The sequence below is a fragment of the Aedes aegypti genome, chromosome 3, assembly GCF_002204515.2.
Source record: "Aedes aegypti strain LVP_AGWG chromosome 3, AaegL5.0 Primary Assembly, whole genome shotgun sequence".
NCBI classification, from domain to species: domain Eukaryota; kingdom Metazoa; phylum Arthropoda; class Insecta; order Diptera; family Culicidae; genus Aedes; species Aedes aegypti.
Genome location: NC_035109.1, coordinates 312,926,877 through 312,943,657, shown reverse-complemented (window position 1 = coordinate 312,943,657; position 16,781 = coordinate 312,926,877). Strand labels below are relative to the sequence as shown.

General features: G+C 39.4%; 2 protein-coding genes across 2 annotated transcripts in view; one reads left to right on the top strand and one right to left on the bottom strand.

The window, feature by feature from the left end:
- Positions 1 to 16,781, bottom strand: part of LOC5574955 (ubiquitin-protein ligase E3C) — a 58,107-nt gene that overhangs the window by 25,629 nt on the left and 15,697 nt on the right. The window contains exon 4 of the mRNA XM_021855307.1: positions 8,701 to 9,165. Within this exon, the coding sequence (XP_021710999.1) occupies positions 8,701 to 9,165 (465 nt within the window). The remainder of the gene's footprint in view (positions 1 to 8,700; positions 9,166 to 16,781) is intronic.
- Positions 7,047 to 8,156, top strand: LOC5577972 (seminal metalloprotease 1). The gene is made up of 3 exons (XM_001663592.2): positions 7,047 to 7,132; positions 7,193 to 7,415; positions 7,473 to 8,156. Exons 1-3 carry the CDS (start codon positions 7,127 to 7,129, stop codon positions 8,018 to 8,020), a joined length of 777 nt encoding a protein of 258 aa, XP_001663642.2. The 5' UTR covers positions 7,047 to 7,126; the 3' UTR covers positions 8,021 to 8,156.

Sequence of the window (16,781 nt, the reverse complement as noted above, 5' to 3'; positions counted from 1 at the left end):
CCACCGACCATAGGAGAAGTTAAAAAGTCGATCAGCGAGCTGAAGAACTGTAAGGCTGCTGGGAAGGACGAGATCCCGGTCGAGCTTCTCAAACACGGAAGCGAGCAGCTTTACCAGTCGATCCACCGAGTACTTCTGAAGATATGGGAGGACGAAGAATTGCCCACCGGCTGGTTGGATGGCCTCATCCGCTCTATCTACAAGAAAGGGCACAGACTGGAGTGTGCCAATTACAGAGGAATTACCCTGCTGAATTCGGCGTACAAAATTCTGTCGCGCATCCTGTTTAACAGACTGAGACCGCTCGAGGAGTCCTTCGTCGGCGAATACCAAGCTGGTTTTCGTGAGGGCCGTTCGACAACGGACCAGATGTTTGGCTTGCGAATGATCCTAGACAAATTGCGGGAGTATAACTTGCAGACTCACCATCTGTTTATTGATTTCAAGGCGGCGTACGACTCAGTGAAAAGAAAGTGCTTTGGCAGATAATGTCTGAAAATGGTTTTCCGGCGAAACTAATTAGGCTGATACGTGCTACGCTGGATGGTTCGAAATCAAGTGTTCGGATCGCAGACGAGGTGTCAACCTCGTTCGTGACATTAGACGGATTGAAGCAGGGAGACGCACTTTCGAATTTACTGTTCAACATTGCACTTGAGGGTGCTATTAGGAGATCTGGCGTGCAAAGAAATGGCACTATTATCACAAGGTCGCACATGCTCCTTGGCTTTGCGGACGATATAGACCTGATTGGAATCGATCGCAGGTCAGTGGAAGAGGCCTTCGTGCCTCTGAAGAGGGAGACAGCGAGGATAGGCCTGACCATCAATTCTACCAAGACGAAGTACATGGTTGCAGGTAGAGATAGAGTCAGGCATGGTGGTGTAAGTGCTGAGGTAGTGTTTGATGGGGATGTGTTTGAAGTTGTTGAAGAATTTGTTTACCTTGGAACACTTGTGACATGTGACAACGACGTTTCCCGCGAAGTGAAAAGACGTGTTGCGGCTGCGAATAGGGCCTTTTATGGACTACGTAACCAGCTCAGGTCCCGCAGCTTGCAAACCGAAACAAAATTCGCCCTGTATAAAACATTGATTCTTCCGGTGGCTCTCTACGGGCACGAAGCGTGGACGTTGAAAGAGTCAGACCGGAAAGCTCTCGGTGTTTCCGAGCGTAAAGTGCTGCGGACAATACTCGGTGGCGCAGACGCATGAATCACGAGTTGTATCAAGTGTACAAAGATGCGAATATTATCAATCGTGTAAAATACGGCAGACTTCAGTGGGCTGGTCACTTAGTGCGAATGTCGGAAGAAAGAATTGCGAAAATAATATTCATCAGGGAACAGGTAGAGGTCGGCGGCTTCGGGGAAGACCACGAATACGCTGGCTGTACGCAGTGGAAGAGGACCTGGCGACCCTAAACGTTCGGGGCAACTGGAGAAGTTTCGCCCAAGACCGACGAAAATGGAGCTCTACAATACGCTGTAGCCATCAAGGCAGGTATAGGTATGTGTTCTATCAGATGAACTTAATTCAAAAGAAATAGAACAAGTTTATGTGATAAATTGATGAGCGTTATGTGAAAAGCTACATGGAAAAAAACTATATTTTCAATAGAGGTAATAAACTATAGAAGAAGAATGTCGCTGGCGTCGCTGTCTGAACATCTTTTGCTGGCGGAGATAGGCGGGGATATAAATGTCAACGCGAAAATGTATGCAGTTTGACAGTTATATACCCGACATGTTTCCGAGCGAGAACAAAGGGAACATCAGCGATATTCGTCTTCTATAGTTTTCTATTTCTATTGTGTTTTCAGATAAATATTACATGATTCCTTGGTTCAGTGTGGATATCCACAAGCAGCCAGGCGGTCATTATTTTGCCACGCTGAAAAATGTTGTACTTTTCATGTGACACAGAAACAATCAACTGTTGAATAAACGTTTTACTTGGTCTTATATATATTTTCAGAACTTGTGTGAAATATATTTATACCGTAAGGACGCCATTCACCGCTCATGCCCCATTCTCCACTCACGATATCCCAATCTCAGACATATCATCAGAAAATTGTATATAATTGAAACAAAATTTTGCCGAATAAATTGCAACATGTAACAACTTTAAACTGACAAAAAAAAATCCAGTGTGTACATCACCTTGTTTTCACAAAAAAATATTTCTTGCGGTGCACCGCAACGATTGTCACTGTTTTGTTATTGTTATTATGGCCGTTCAAAAGTGGCCTCCGTGAATTTAATCTAAAATAAGCATTGCTTCGTCGATTTTCAAATCGGCGTATCTAACATTCGGATGGTTTCGAGAAAAATGCGATGCAAAATATTGTAAAGCTTTTTAAATCCTGTTTTAAACGTTTTGCATTTTTTCTATTGCTGTGTCTACTAGAAGTTGAAATAAAGCACACTGTTCCTAACCACTACTAAACAATACTGATTTGTTTTGAATTAGATTAAAAAACTAGTAAAATTATCGAATAAACCCTTTTGCTTTGTGCTGCTCACATACACCATGGATGGTTCGTCGATACTATACCTCGATTGATACATACACCTTGCTTGATGCGTCGGTTTGACAGTTCGTTTTTCCCATGCGTCACGTCATATACACCAGTATTTTTTTGAAGTAGCACATACACCGGTTTGAAAATTCCCATGAAACTTAATAAAGTTAGTCAATTCGTCAGGTTCAACTTTCAACGACAACGAATATTGGTTTCCGAATGTTTCCAATTTCAACTCGACCAACAGGAGCACCGGACAGAGCCGTGAGTAACAAAAGTAGAAGGAGAACAGTTCTTGTGAGAAATTTGGTGAGAAATATTGGCTAAAACCGAATACTAATGATGTCCCACATAAGTTTGCCGACCCGTCAGCTAGCTGCAACTATGGAAATCCGAATATCTCGATTTCCAACATGTTTACTTTATTCGGAAACAGTATGACGTATCTGGTGTTTATAATTTTATGTTTTGATTCTGCATATAGGTCGCTTTACTATGAGCATATGTACGGTGTATGTGCTAGCATGAAAAATGTTGACAGTTGAGTCGCTTTGCAAATGATGGGTGTATGTAGCCAAATTAAAAACACTGAGTAAAGTACACATAGGGCATAATTTAAATTTATTTTTAAAAATCAAAAAAATGTTTGTAGGAATACTTTTATAGACTCAGTACGTAGATTATGCGTTTGTCACTCAAAGCAAATCTCGATTTGTTTATTTTTGCAGATACGTCGAATTGAAGAATTGTGCTTGATTTGATCTCAAAGATTCTATCAACGATCATAATATAGGTACGTACTGTTCATTTGAAGTGTTTTTATCTACATAAATCAATTATTTTATACGAAAAGAGCGGTAATTGCTATAAGCGGCAAATGGTGCCCCTTTGGCACCAGATGTTTCCAATCACCGCTCGTTAATCTTTGTTTTATTTATCTCTTTAGAATGGCTTCGATTCGAAAAAGAAAAGCATACTCCGAAAATGATTTGTAAAATGTCTTGATGGTTGCTCCACGCGGAATATCCATCCATCAAGCGGCGATACAGCATGGAAAACCCGCTGGAACGCTTCGAGAGAAATATCCAGTCGGTTCCAAACCAGGCAAAGAGTCCGTGTTGACAGGACACGAAGAATCTAAAATTGTCAATTGGGTTACTTCTCTCGCCCGAGCGGGATTTCCCGTTACTATGAAGCAGCTTCGAATAAGCGTAGGACAGTTTGTAAGGCAGACAAAAAAGTGCACTCCATTCAACAACGGTATACTGGGGAAAAAATGGGTTCGCCTTTTTTTTGAAGCGGCACCCAGAAATATCTCTCCGAAAACTCAGTGTCCTAGCTTGGTACAGAGCAACAATCACAAAGGAGCAAATCAAAGCATGGTTTGGTGAAATGCATACTTACTTGGAACAAGAAGATCTAGTTTATCTTCTGGATTGTCCAGACTGAATTTTTAATCTCGACATCAAAATAATATTCATCTGCCTATTCCCCAATTCAACCCATTTGACTCAACCATTGGATGTAAGTTTTTTCGGGCCAATGAAGAAACGTTGGGAGGACTCATTGTTAGATTTCCGATGTAAGCACGGAATGCGTGCCATCACGAAGTCAGAAATTTGCCCATTACTTAAAACAGCTCTCGATAATTTCGATAGTAAGAAGCAAGTAATTGAAAGTGGATTTCAAAAGAGCGGTTTTTACCCGTGGAACCCAAAAGCTTGAACAAAAGTTGTTCCAAATAAGCTATATTATTCAAAACCACAATAAAAAGAAATTGATTGTTTTTCAATAGTTAGTTGATTGTTTTTCAATAGTTTGACCCTAAGGTCACTTATTTCGATGTTTGATGAGACAAATGAGCGTATAATTTTATTCCAATTATTATTGAGCTACTCGTACCAATTCGGTTTACCCCGCGTTCGTTGAAAATCGGTAGATCACCTGTGCTACCATGGGAAAGAGAGGGTTAAAAGTTGTGCCTATTTTTAACATTTTTTTTTGCAGTTGTACAACACACCTTGCCGATCAGTGAGGAATCGGGCGTGTCGATTGTTACCCTAGAAGATTCTGCAGGTGCGACTAACGCTCAAGATTCCATAAATACTTGTTTGTCTGGAACGGACCCTACTTCAAGTTGTGCGGTAGATGAAGTGTTTCAAAGCGTTTTTCCATTTCCGAAGGAAATGCAGAAATCTCACGAATCATCACGCATTAAAAGAAATTTTCGCCTTCCTGTGGTAGCGAAAAGTCAGACATTTATTGCATACTTGAATGCGAAAGAGCAAGAAAAAAAAGCAATTGAATGCGTGAAGACTCAAAAACGGGCAGAACGAGAGAAGAAGAAAAAGGAACAGGAAATCAAAAATTAAGAAAAAAGATTAAGATGAAGCGTAAATTGAAGGCCGGGAAGTCATTGTAAAATCCTGCAAAAAGAAATGAATTGTAATTGATGTTCTTTTTATGTTTCGACGAATAAAAACTGAATTTGAACCATAAATCACTATGGAAGGGACAGAGAGAAATAAGAAAAAAATCAATCTTTGATAATTTGAAAATGTGCGTCAAAAGCATGTAAAAAGCAAATAAATGTTCAAATCTGCATATCACGATCTTCGTTGCAAAGCCTTTCTATTCATAAAGAGTGCATTTCAAATAAAAATCATGTTTGCATTTATTGTATTTTTGAAAGAAACAAATTAACAAATGAGCGGTAAATGGGTCACACATGAGCGGTGAATGGGTTCCTATATTCTGGATGAGCGGTAATAGGACCCGTAAGTGGGTTATACTTATTTATTTTTTTCTTAGGGATTCGCATATTTTTGAGCCAGATAAACATGTTTACCATAAAACCAATACATTTATCTAGCTTTTAGCGCAAATCGGGTTACAATATCGTTAAACATAAATTTGTAATATGAATAATTGTTTGGAAATGATCTTAAATGAGCGGTGGATGGCGTCTATACGGTACTAACATATGGTCAGAAACTATCTGTTTCAGCTGATTCATTGGACTTATTGCCCTCATCAAATTGGAGTAACTTAGTGTGAAGCATTTTAAGTGTGCACCTTAAAAATGGTTTCCTGCGCTACAAGCAAACAAACAACGGTTAGCACTGGTGGTAAAATTTGTGTTCAAATTGAACGATCAAAATGTTCGAGACCGCACCCCCCAGGTGGCTACAATATGACCATACTAATCAAACAAAATAGTTGATTTTTACATAGGTTTAACATGTTTCCCTCCTTTCTAATACAGCATAAAAATCATCTCTGGGATTTTATACATTTTTTCAAATACTTTATACATCTATTCAAAAACTGCTTTCATCAGTTGATCCGCTACTGTAACACGACGGTGACTACTGGTGCAAGGGAGCAAACTTTTTGCGAAAACTTAATTATTTATGACTTTTTAACAAGATGAGTTTTGATAGACCGACTACCGTTTTGATTCATATTACGGACAGCTTCAAATTCCGGACACTCTACTTTGTATGGGAAAAATTTCACGCGAAATGCTTCAATTTTTGCTGTTCAAAAGTTCTCAATTTCAAGGCTCGTTTTAGTAAACTTTTTACATAAATATCTTTGAAATTTATAATGCCCAACTACCTTAGATGTCTTTTTGGTGGTTTAACGATTTCGATTGATGATTTGACTGTTCCATTAACGATTATCATGAGCTATCCGGAATTTTATTCAAAGTGTCCGGAATATGAGGCAAAAGTGAGGAAGCGTCCGGAATAAGAATCATGAAAAGGCCACACATTTTGATTTATTTAAAATTATTGAAGTTGCGGAAGCGTATTCTTCACCCACCGTTCGAAAGTAAAGGGCTTCCGACGCTCGATAACGCTAAGGAATCATACAGAATGATTTATTTTGTATGCTCTATGCTGGGTTATATTTCCCTGAGTCCTTAAGTGTCCGTAATATGAATCAAAACGGTAAATTAGAGGCAATCCACCAAAAAATAGCGCATGGTGTTTTTATCGAAAAATATACGTTTTATACCTTAGCCTAATCAACTGGCACAATACAACCGTTGGCACCGACGCCCTATTGAAAAATAAATACAATTTTTAAAACTGTTTTCGAAAATGTTATCCCATTTGACATTGAAAGTTAGACCTTTTCTGTTTTAAGATGTTTTGATCAAAATGCTTTTTACGTAAGTCGACCAAAGTCGTGGGAAAGAGAGGGTTAATGTTGTACAGTTATCAATCGTGAGCTTTCTTTTTACAAGCTGCAATTTTTGCACTCGTTGTCCGTGTAATCTACAGTAAGAGAAGATGCAGCACCATACCAATAATCAAATCCAGACAACATCAGTATCACTTAACTTTAGGACCGTGAAGATATCACAAGGTTTAGGGAGACTGCACGAGAATGGGTGAATGTTTCTATGTAATTGATTCATGAAAAAGTCTAAGGTTTTAAAAAATAAGCGTGAAAATAGAATTAAGCCATGAATGATGCCATATTCGTTCTGCTAATTTTAATTCACCTTGTAAAATCTTGTACAAAAAGCAACGCATTGTGATAAGTTGATTGTGGCTGTGCATTAGAAGTTGCTGTTAGTTGCTGTAGAATGAACGTAAGCTTCGAAGTCCAATTTTTCTACATCAACATAAAGTAATGAATATTTTATTTATAGTGCATCAAAACTACATTCGTCCTGTGTGTCCTGTTCGTCATACCCATTGCATCGCAAGAGGTAGACAATACAGCGGAGCAAGGCGAGAATTTCGAGGGAGACATGATTCTAAACTCCGAACAAAAGATGGCCACGGAAGGCAGCTTACGAAATGTGTTTATTGCCAAGAAATACCGATGGCCTAACAATACCCTCCGCTATCGAATAGACATCGAGAGTTTTGGTAAGAACAAAAGTTTTGTGCAATAATAGCGTTCTATCGAGAATTAAATTTTCACAGATCCCTCTCAGATCGAGCACATTCACGAAGCCATGGCGACGATTGAGTCTGTATCATGTGTGAAGTTTGCCGAGGCCGGTCAAAACGTTAAAAATTATGTTAAAATAGTCGCCGAGAAGCCTGGATGTTTTGCGACCCTGGGATACCATGGATCTGTGCAAGTATTGAACCTAACTCCGAACAGAGTGGGATATGGGTGCTTTAGGTTGGGAACGATCATGCACGAGTTGCTGCACGCGTTGGGATTCGTCCATCAGCAAAGTGCAGCCAATCGAAACGATTACGTGAAGATCCTGTGGAAGAACATCATACCGGAGCAGAAACATAACTTCAAGAAGTATGACTATTCTAAAGTGACGGATTTCAACCTTGGGTACGACTATGGCAGCGTAATGCACTACAGTGCGCGTTCCTTCAGTAAGAACGGAGAACCGACGATCATAACGAAAGATGACAGCGTAACGATCGGGCAGCGCCAAGCGCTTAGCGAGAAGGATATTATCAAGCTTAACCGATTGTATAACTGCAAGAGGGACGATCAAAGTTAATGATTTAGGGTTGCATGCGACACTACGAAGCCCTTGTAACTTTCTGAATAAAAATCTTTTTTGTTTAATTTTTCAGACATATTAATAAATAGGACTTGAAACTTTATGAATAAAAATCAAAATAAGCAAACACAAATTTAACAACTATCGAAAATCTATACATTACATATACATAGTTTGCAATTGTAATAAATGAACAACTAAAAGTGAAATTTGCGAACAAGTTAAACGGGTTCTCGGTGATAATAGAACTCATGGGTCCCAATTTGCGTTGACGATTTCTTGAGAAAAGTCCCTATGAAATGATTGGAAGAATTACTGGAAAAATCGGCGTGGGAACTCCTGGAAGAGTTCTTGTGAGGATTGCTGGAAAATCTTTCAACGAATTTCTTCGAAAACACTGGAATACACTTTGAGAGTTTTCCTGGAAGAACTTCAGTAGGAAACTTTGAAAGATCTCATAGAGTAACAACTGGAGAAAATCGATTGAAAATATCTGGAGGCGATACTCTACATTGCTGTAGAAAAAGTTGAGGATTTTCTTGATGGATGTCTGGGGATATTCCTGAATTTATCCCAGTTGAAGTTGAAATATTGGCTGTTTTTGCAAGACGGTTACAATTTCCAAAAGCAATATTCAAATCAATGTTTGTGAAAAAATGTAAATTGAGTTTACTTACATATCGTCAATCCCTTCGACAGCAATGAAATCGGCGACGAGAATCCCTGACTGGCCGTTTGCGCCGTCAACGTGTACCACAGCGACCGGATGAACTGCGGCTTCGAGGCCAGCATGTACAGCAGCTTGTACTCGTACACCGCCAGCCGATTGTACGTCATCAGACTGTGACAGATCAGGCACAGGTACTGGACGACGTCTGACTTGTCCAGCACGGCATCGATGTGCCGCACCACGAACGTGACCCGCCTATTATCGTTCAGCATAGCGATAATGTCCGTTAGGGTTTGATTCTCCAGACTGGTCAGCATGGGGATGTCGTCCGAATCGGACTCGGAATCGCTGGAATCGTCCTGCCGGTGGTGATACGTGTCCATCGACAGGCGTGGAAGCTTGGTGATGTTGCTAACCATCGATGAAATAACTTTTACGTATGCGCCGTACAGCTCTTCGGTGTTCAGTTTCTCTGAAATAGGGAAATAATTGTTAACCTTCAGCCTCTATCAAAATTAAGCTAGGTTGTTTTCTTTTTGGGGTCATATTGACTGGGATTTCCAATCCAGGAAAAATGAAATGTATTTTCGTGTAAACTATTCTGTTTTCCGGGATTTCCGGATTTCTCAAAAAGTTTCATTTTAAGGCGTACCATATTCAAAATAGGTAAATTTAATTAGTGGTCATTATTACGGTGATAAAAATTTTAGTAAAATCAACAGTTAAATTTTGGAACGGTTCAATTACGGCAACATGAAATTTTTTGGCAGTGCGCATCGTACCTTCGTGCTGTGCGTACACGAATTCTCTCTGCTCTTGGAAGTTTTCTTGAAAACTACCTAAAGCAATAAAACAGTACTTTTCAGTGCTACAAAAACAGTACTTTTCAGTGCTACTAAAACAGTACTTTTCAGTACTATTTTTTCTACTATTGATCCCTTTACGATCCTTGTTTGGACCCGTGCCTTCGATTTTTCGTTGGACCCGTTGGCGAAAGCTAGCGGTGGTAATCCTTCCTGGACACCGTCTTGGGAAAAAACCTCTTAGGAGGTCACGTCTTCTTCCGTTTATTAACTTAACATGGTATCAACAAAAAACAAAAGAAAGGGTGAATCTCTGAATTCACAACTTCCTTCCAAAAAAGTGGGTTTTAAAACTGTCACTAAACGTGGCAAGAATGGAAGAAAGGACGTTTCCCCGAAATGCGAACTTTCTTCCAAGGGTGAAATGAATAATTGTATGGAAATGAGCAATCAGTTCGATGCTCTAGACAAATTTTCCGAACACCAAATCGAAGCAGCCTCTAGCCCAGGCTCTTTGATTCAAGTGAGGAAGCAAAGAGTGCCGCCTATCGTGGTCAGTTGTTCCGAATTTGGGGGATTTAGGCAGGAGATCTTGAACTCCATTAGGGGAATCAAGGTTTCCTTCCAAATCGCAAAGAAAGGAGACTGTCGCGTTTTGCCGGAAACTCTTAAAGATCGCGAACTTCTTCTCAAACATCTTGAAGAGAAGAAGCACAATTTTTTTACTTATGACGACAAAACTGAACGTTTGTTCAAAGTTGTCTTGAAAGGTCTCTCAAGTAACTATGAGTCACCTGAAGAGATCAAAAATGGAATAAATGATTTACTTGGATTTTCCCCAGTTCAAGTAACCATTATGAAAAAGAGAACCCAATCTGGCATTGTTCGGAATAGTTCACTTTAACAAAAAATAACTAAATAATATTAAAGCTTTAGAAAAAGCAAAACTTATGTTCGATGTCCGTGTGACATGGGAACATTTCCAGAAACCTGGAGGAAATTACCAGAACCCCACTCAGTGCCGTCGGTACCAAAAGTGGGGTCATGGTACAAAAAATTGTCGCATGGATGCTAAATGCATGATTTGCGGAGGTTCTTCTGACGCTAAGGACGTCTGTCCAGTGAAAGAAGTTACCACCATGTTTATATGCTCTAATTGCGGGGCTAATCATAAGTCCAATTTTTGGGATTGTCCTTCACGCAAAAGAGTCATTGAGGCTCGTGCCAGGCAGATGAAAGATAATATCCGTTACGATAACGGTCGTTTCCGGAATTTGCCTGGTAGAGTATCGAACAATGCTCATTTTTCAGTTTACGATCGCTTGATTAGGAATCATACCCATCAGGAAGATTATAATCATGCTCATTCTCAAACTAATTTTAATCCGTCGGGTAGCCGTTCGAATCTTTCAATTTCGAATGTATCTACCCACGGTAAATCCTTTGCCGATATCGTAGCAGGAAATTTGAACTCCTCCCCTATTCGTTCCATGAGTACCCATTCTACTTGTTTCAAATCAAATGGAAAAAACCCTACCGCCACAGGTAACTCCTACTCAGCTTCTTCGTCTACCGAAAATTCTAATGGGAAATCATCAAATGTACCCACTTCAAGTGATATGTCTGCCTCTGATTTTAATGTTCTAATTGAACAATTGAATCTAATGATTGAGGCAATGTTCGAAGCCACCACTATGACCAAGTTGGTGTAAAATTTACAAATCAAATTGTTATTGGATTACGTTTTTCTAATGGATCCAAATAATAATTTAAATATTTTAAATTGGAATGCTCGTTCTCTGAATGGTAAAGAGGACGATCTATTTAATTTTCTTACAGTTAACCCACCGTCGGTCGCCCTAGTATACTGAGTACACGCACTTTGCGAAAAGTCAAAAAACACGTTGAAAATCCCTTCAAATTGATCCGGGTGTTGGTCCTATTCCAAGATCTACTCTTCTTCTTGCTTGTAGAGAAGAAATTTTTCGAAAAAAACAACGAAAAGTATTCGAAAACATCGTGTTTTTAACCTAAGTTTTTAGGCGTGTACTCAGTACACCAGTGCGACCGCTCGTGTAACTTTTTTTTACCAGGCCCGTCACACGAGCGGTCGCATCGTGTACTGAGTACACGCGGAGCAATTTTGATTGTACATCCAAAGCTAGGCAAGATAGAATATGGATGTCTTCGACAAATTTCTTCAGTCCAACGGTACCAATTGGTCAGTGGACAGAAAACACTTTGGAAACATCCTCATCTTCCTGTGGCCATCGGATTGTGCCCCGGGGGAACCGATGTAGTGGACATTTCGCAATGCAACATCTCGTACACAAATATCTCAGGATCTAGATTTTTTAGCAAGATGGTGTCTTCGGCAAAGTTGTTCAGTAGGTCAATGGCTAACATGTGATAGGCTGCTTGTTTCGAAATTCTGCCACCAGATGGTGCTAGTGAGCATTTAATTTTTCAAACACCGATATCTCAAGATCCTGATTACCTAGAAACACAGACAAACAGACGTCACACTCTCATCATTGTCCATCGACCACCTTTTTAACGATCGATTCAAAAATATGGTAGGTGGCCAATCCGCCACCCGCAGCGCTCGCATCGTTTTTGTTCGCGTTTGATGTTTACACACTACCGCCATCTGTTGGCCCGTCGGCCAATTACACTAATTCTAGCATTGGGCGTACATGTCTTCGTGACTATGATTTGGATCGAGATTTGTTCTAAGTGTTACGTCTGTTTGTCTGTGCTAGAAAGATGATGTCTTCGACAAAGTTGTTTAGTAGGTCAAGGACTAACATATGATAAGCTACCTAACAAGAAAAACTGCCACAAGATGGCGCTAGTGAGCATGCAATATTTTAATCACGAATATCTCAGGATCCCGATTTTTTAGAAAGATGATGTTTTCAGCAAAATTGTTCAGTAGTTCAAGGGCTACCATGTGATGATCTTCTTGATTCGGAATTCTTTCAATAGATGGCGCTAGTGAGCATGGTATTTTGCGAACACAGATATCTCAGGATCCTGGTTACCTATAAAGTAGACGTCTTCGACAAAAGTGTTGAATAGGTCAAGGTCTAGCATGTAATAAGCCACCCAACTTGAAATTCTACCAACAGATGGCGTATTTTGATCGCGAATATCTCAGGATAACGATATTTTAGCAAGATGGTGTTTTCGGCAAAGATGTTTAGTAGATTAAGGACTAAACATGTGATGTGCCGTTTGATTCGGATTTCTTCCACAAAACGACGCTGAAGATGCAATTTTTCGAACGCAGATATATTTGGATCCTGATCGCTTAGAAAAATGATCCTGAGATATTTTCATTACTAATAAATATTACCCCTTCGGCAAGGTTGTTCTAAGATGAAACCTAAATGCAAGGAACCTCAAGTTTTAAAATTCTTTCAACTGGTTCAACTTTCAACTGCTCAGCATGCATATTTTGATTGCTAATATCTGAGGATCCCGATTACATCCAAATATAAACTTCTCGGCTCAAAAGTTCAGTAAGTCAAGTACAAACTTGTGATGGGCCACACTTGTTTGGGAATTCTTCCACTAGATAGTGCCACTGAGTATGCTAAATTTTCAACCCAAATATCTAGGATCGTGATTGCTTAATCATGAAAATGACGTCTTCAACTAAGTTGTTTATCCTGTCCAAGACTGATGCATGTTTACCATGTAATAAACCGTGTGATTTGAAAACGGTGCTCTTCAGCATGAAAATCCCATCAGAATATACTTCAGAATTTCATGGACAGTCAAATTTCCAGTCGATACTCAAAAGATCATCTACTCATGGAACAGGTATTCTTTAGAAAGCTGATAAAAGGGAGCATTATAGTAATAATGATTTTTTTGTTTTAAGTATGGTTTCATGAGTCGAAATCGAACTATGGAACATCGACTAATACAGGTTTGGCTATATTTAAAAATATGACGATCAAAATCATTGCAGCCTGCAGTTGGTCGCATATATACGAATCGGTCGTTAAAAAAATGATCGATGGACACCTATGAGAGTGTGACGCCTTTTTGTCTGTGCTGAAATCAAAGAACTGTCAATGGTGGTTACAATTGAGCAATAGGTCTTTTCACGAGACGTCTCAAATCAGCTGATTTGTACGTGCCATAAATTCTTTTGTTCTCATGACTTTTACTGTGCGCCGTGTGTTGGTGCTGTCTCGCTCTCTCCCACGGGCAACTTGAAAACAGAGCGCACAATAAAAGTCAAACGTTTTATAGCATGCAGAGGCTCATGAGCCGCTGTTTTCGAGTTGCCTGTGAGAGAGAGCGAGATAGCTCCAACACACGGCGCACAGTACAAGTTAAAAGAACAAAAGAATTCATGGCACGCACAGAGGCTACAGAGGCTCATGGGTGGCAGAAAGCTATTACACAAAAACAAAGATGGATGTGTTAGTGCAAAGTGATATGAGAAACTCGGTCTCTCATGGCGACTCACGGGATGGCACGCACACTACAACATTGTTCGAATCACATCGAATGTGATAGATATTGCCTGTGCTGTTTACAAATCAATTCAAAGTGCTCTTTGTGCTAGTATAACCATATTATGATTATACTAGCACAAAGAGCACTTTGAGTTTATTTGTAAACAACCAGTAAGTGAAATCATCGGTCACGGCGATAATCATAAGCCTATCTCTCAAGCTGATTTTCCGGAGGAAAAAGACGTGCCATAATATCAAACCCGACCAGTACTGCGAGTGTGTGCTCTCACGAGATGGGCAGCAACGAATTTAGATTATCACCAGCAACGAGAAGTTTGCATCCTACTTTTCTACTAAATATTAAAATAATATTGTTCAATTTGAATCTAGAATTTGAAGTAGAATGAACCCTATATGTTTAATTTTATATTGTGCTTATCTATTAATTTACTGGTAGCGAAATGTTTTAACATTTGACAAAACGTGTATTGATGAGCCCTAATGATCAGTATCATAAGATGTTCAGAAAATTAAATGCTCACTGGCGCAGGGTTACTCAAAATATAATTGCCAATAACATGTGAGCACTTTCTTTACCCAATAAATTTGATGAAGACGTCAAGTTTTAAAATAATCGGGAACTTGAGATTCTGTATTTGAAAAAAATTAAACCAGGAGCTCTTTCTCTAGCCTGATGGAATTATTTGAAATCTAACGGCCCATTGCATTTAGAATTGAATGTGGAAGAATTTTGAGTATGTATATTTTACACTTAACACGTTGGTCCATGATATACAGAACAACTTCATCAAAGACACCATCTTTGTAATCTAATTTTATTTTCCTAACCAGGATCCTGAAATAATTCAATTCGAAAATTTCGTTTTGTGGAAGAATTCTGAATCAAACTGCATATCACATGTTTAGTCCTTGATCTACTAAACATCTTTGCTGAAAACACCATCTTGCTAAAATATCATTATCTTAAGATATTCGCGATCAAAATACAGCATGATCACTAGTGCCATATTGTGGTAGAATTTCAAGTTGGGTGGCATATTACATACTAGACCTTGACCTATTCAACACTTTTGTCGAAGACGTCAACTTTATAGGTAGCCTGGATCCTGAAATATCTGTGTTCGCAAAATATCATGCTCACTAGCGCCATCTATTGAAAGAATTCTGAATCAAGAAGATCATCACAAGGTAGCCCTTGAACTACTGAACAACTTTGCTGAAAACACCATCTTTCTAAAAAATCGGGATCCTGAGATATTCGTGATTAAAATATTGCATGCTCACTAGCGCCATCTTGTGGCAGTTTTTCTTGTTAGGAAGCTTATCATATGTTAGTCCTTGACCTACTAAACAACTTTGTCGTAGACATCATCTTTCTAGGTAATCAGGATCTTGAGATATCGGTGTTTGAAAAATTAAATGCTCACTAGCACCATCTGGTGGCAGAATTTCGAAACAAGCAGCCTATCACATGTTAGCCCTTGACCTACTGAACAACTTTGCCGAAGACACCATCTTGCTAAAAAATCTAGATCCTGAGATATTTGTGTACGAGATGTTGCATTGCGAAATGTCCACTACATCGGTTCCCCCGGGGCACAATCCGATGGCCACAGGAAGATGAGGATGTTTCCAAAGTGTTTTCTGTCCACTGACCAATTGGTACCGTTGGACTGAAGAAATTTGTCGAAGACATCCATATTCTATTTTGCCTAGCTTTGGATGTACAATCAAAATTGCTCCGCGTGTACTCAGTACACGATGCGACCGCTGGTGTAACTTTTTTTTTGAGCGACTGACGAAAGGTTAATAACGTGCATATAGCAGTTATTACCGAAACGTATTTAAAACCTGGATCTACACTTAAAAGAGATCCTAACTTTTCTGTTTATCGTAATGATCGAGTTGATGGGGCATGTGGGGGAGTTGCAATCATCATTCATAGGCGTATAAAACATCAACTGTTTTCGTCATTTGAAACTAAAGTTTTTGAAATGTTAGGTGTTTCTGTTGCAACACAGTCTGGTAAATATACTTTCATAGCTGCCTATTTGCCTTTTCAATGCTCTGGACAGCAAGTACATTTGCTCCAAACTGACTTGCGAAAATTGACTCGCAATAAGTCAATTTTTTTTTGTCATTGGTGACTTTAATGCCATGGAATAATTCTCAAAGTAATTCCAACGGCAGAATTTTATTCGATGAGTGCTCTTCAGGATATTTCTCAATTCAATACCCTGATAGCCCTACATGTTTTTCCTCTTCTAGAAATCCATCTACGATTGAGAGCGGGTGACGAGGGCAGGATCAAACATGTCGCGCGTCGGTCGAGTGAAGTGAAAAAGTTCCGCGATCGGTTAGTTCTGTTTGATCTTCGACCTTGACGATTGCTCCTTGGCAGTGCGTCAAGAAAGCCCGAGCAGTCGTCAGTTGTTTTCCCTCTCGGGTCGTGCGCCTATTTTCTCTGAGTGCTTTTATATAGCCGAGCAAACGAGTTAAGCTGAATGTAGATTGTTGCTGCTCAGTCAAGGATGACGGATCAATTGGTGAGCTCGTTCCATGCTACTATTTCTAATCTATAAAATATGTATGACTGCACATTTAATCGATACAACGGTAGGACGTAAATATGATTTTTCAACAAACTATGAATGGTTCGTCACTGTGAGTGTCGACATAAACTCTAAGTCATGAATTATTTATGTTTAACATTTTTTTGTTTTCAAAACACCCCTTTCTTTTTATCTTTATTTTTGTAATTATAAAAAAAAACTTTGAATGGTTCGACA

Excerpts from the sequence above, each read along its gene's own strand:
- LOC5577972 (XM_001663592.2), top strand. Across the intron at positions 7,416-7,472 it reads AATAGACATCGAGAGTTTTG|ATCCCTCTCAGATCGAGCAC; the intron begins GTAAGAACAAAA and ends AAATTTTCACAG.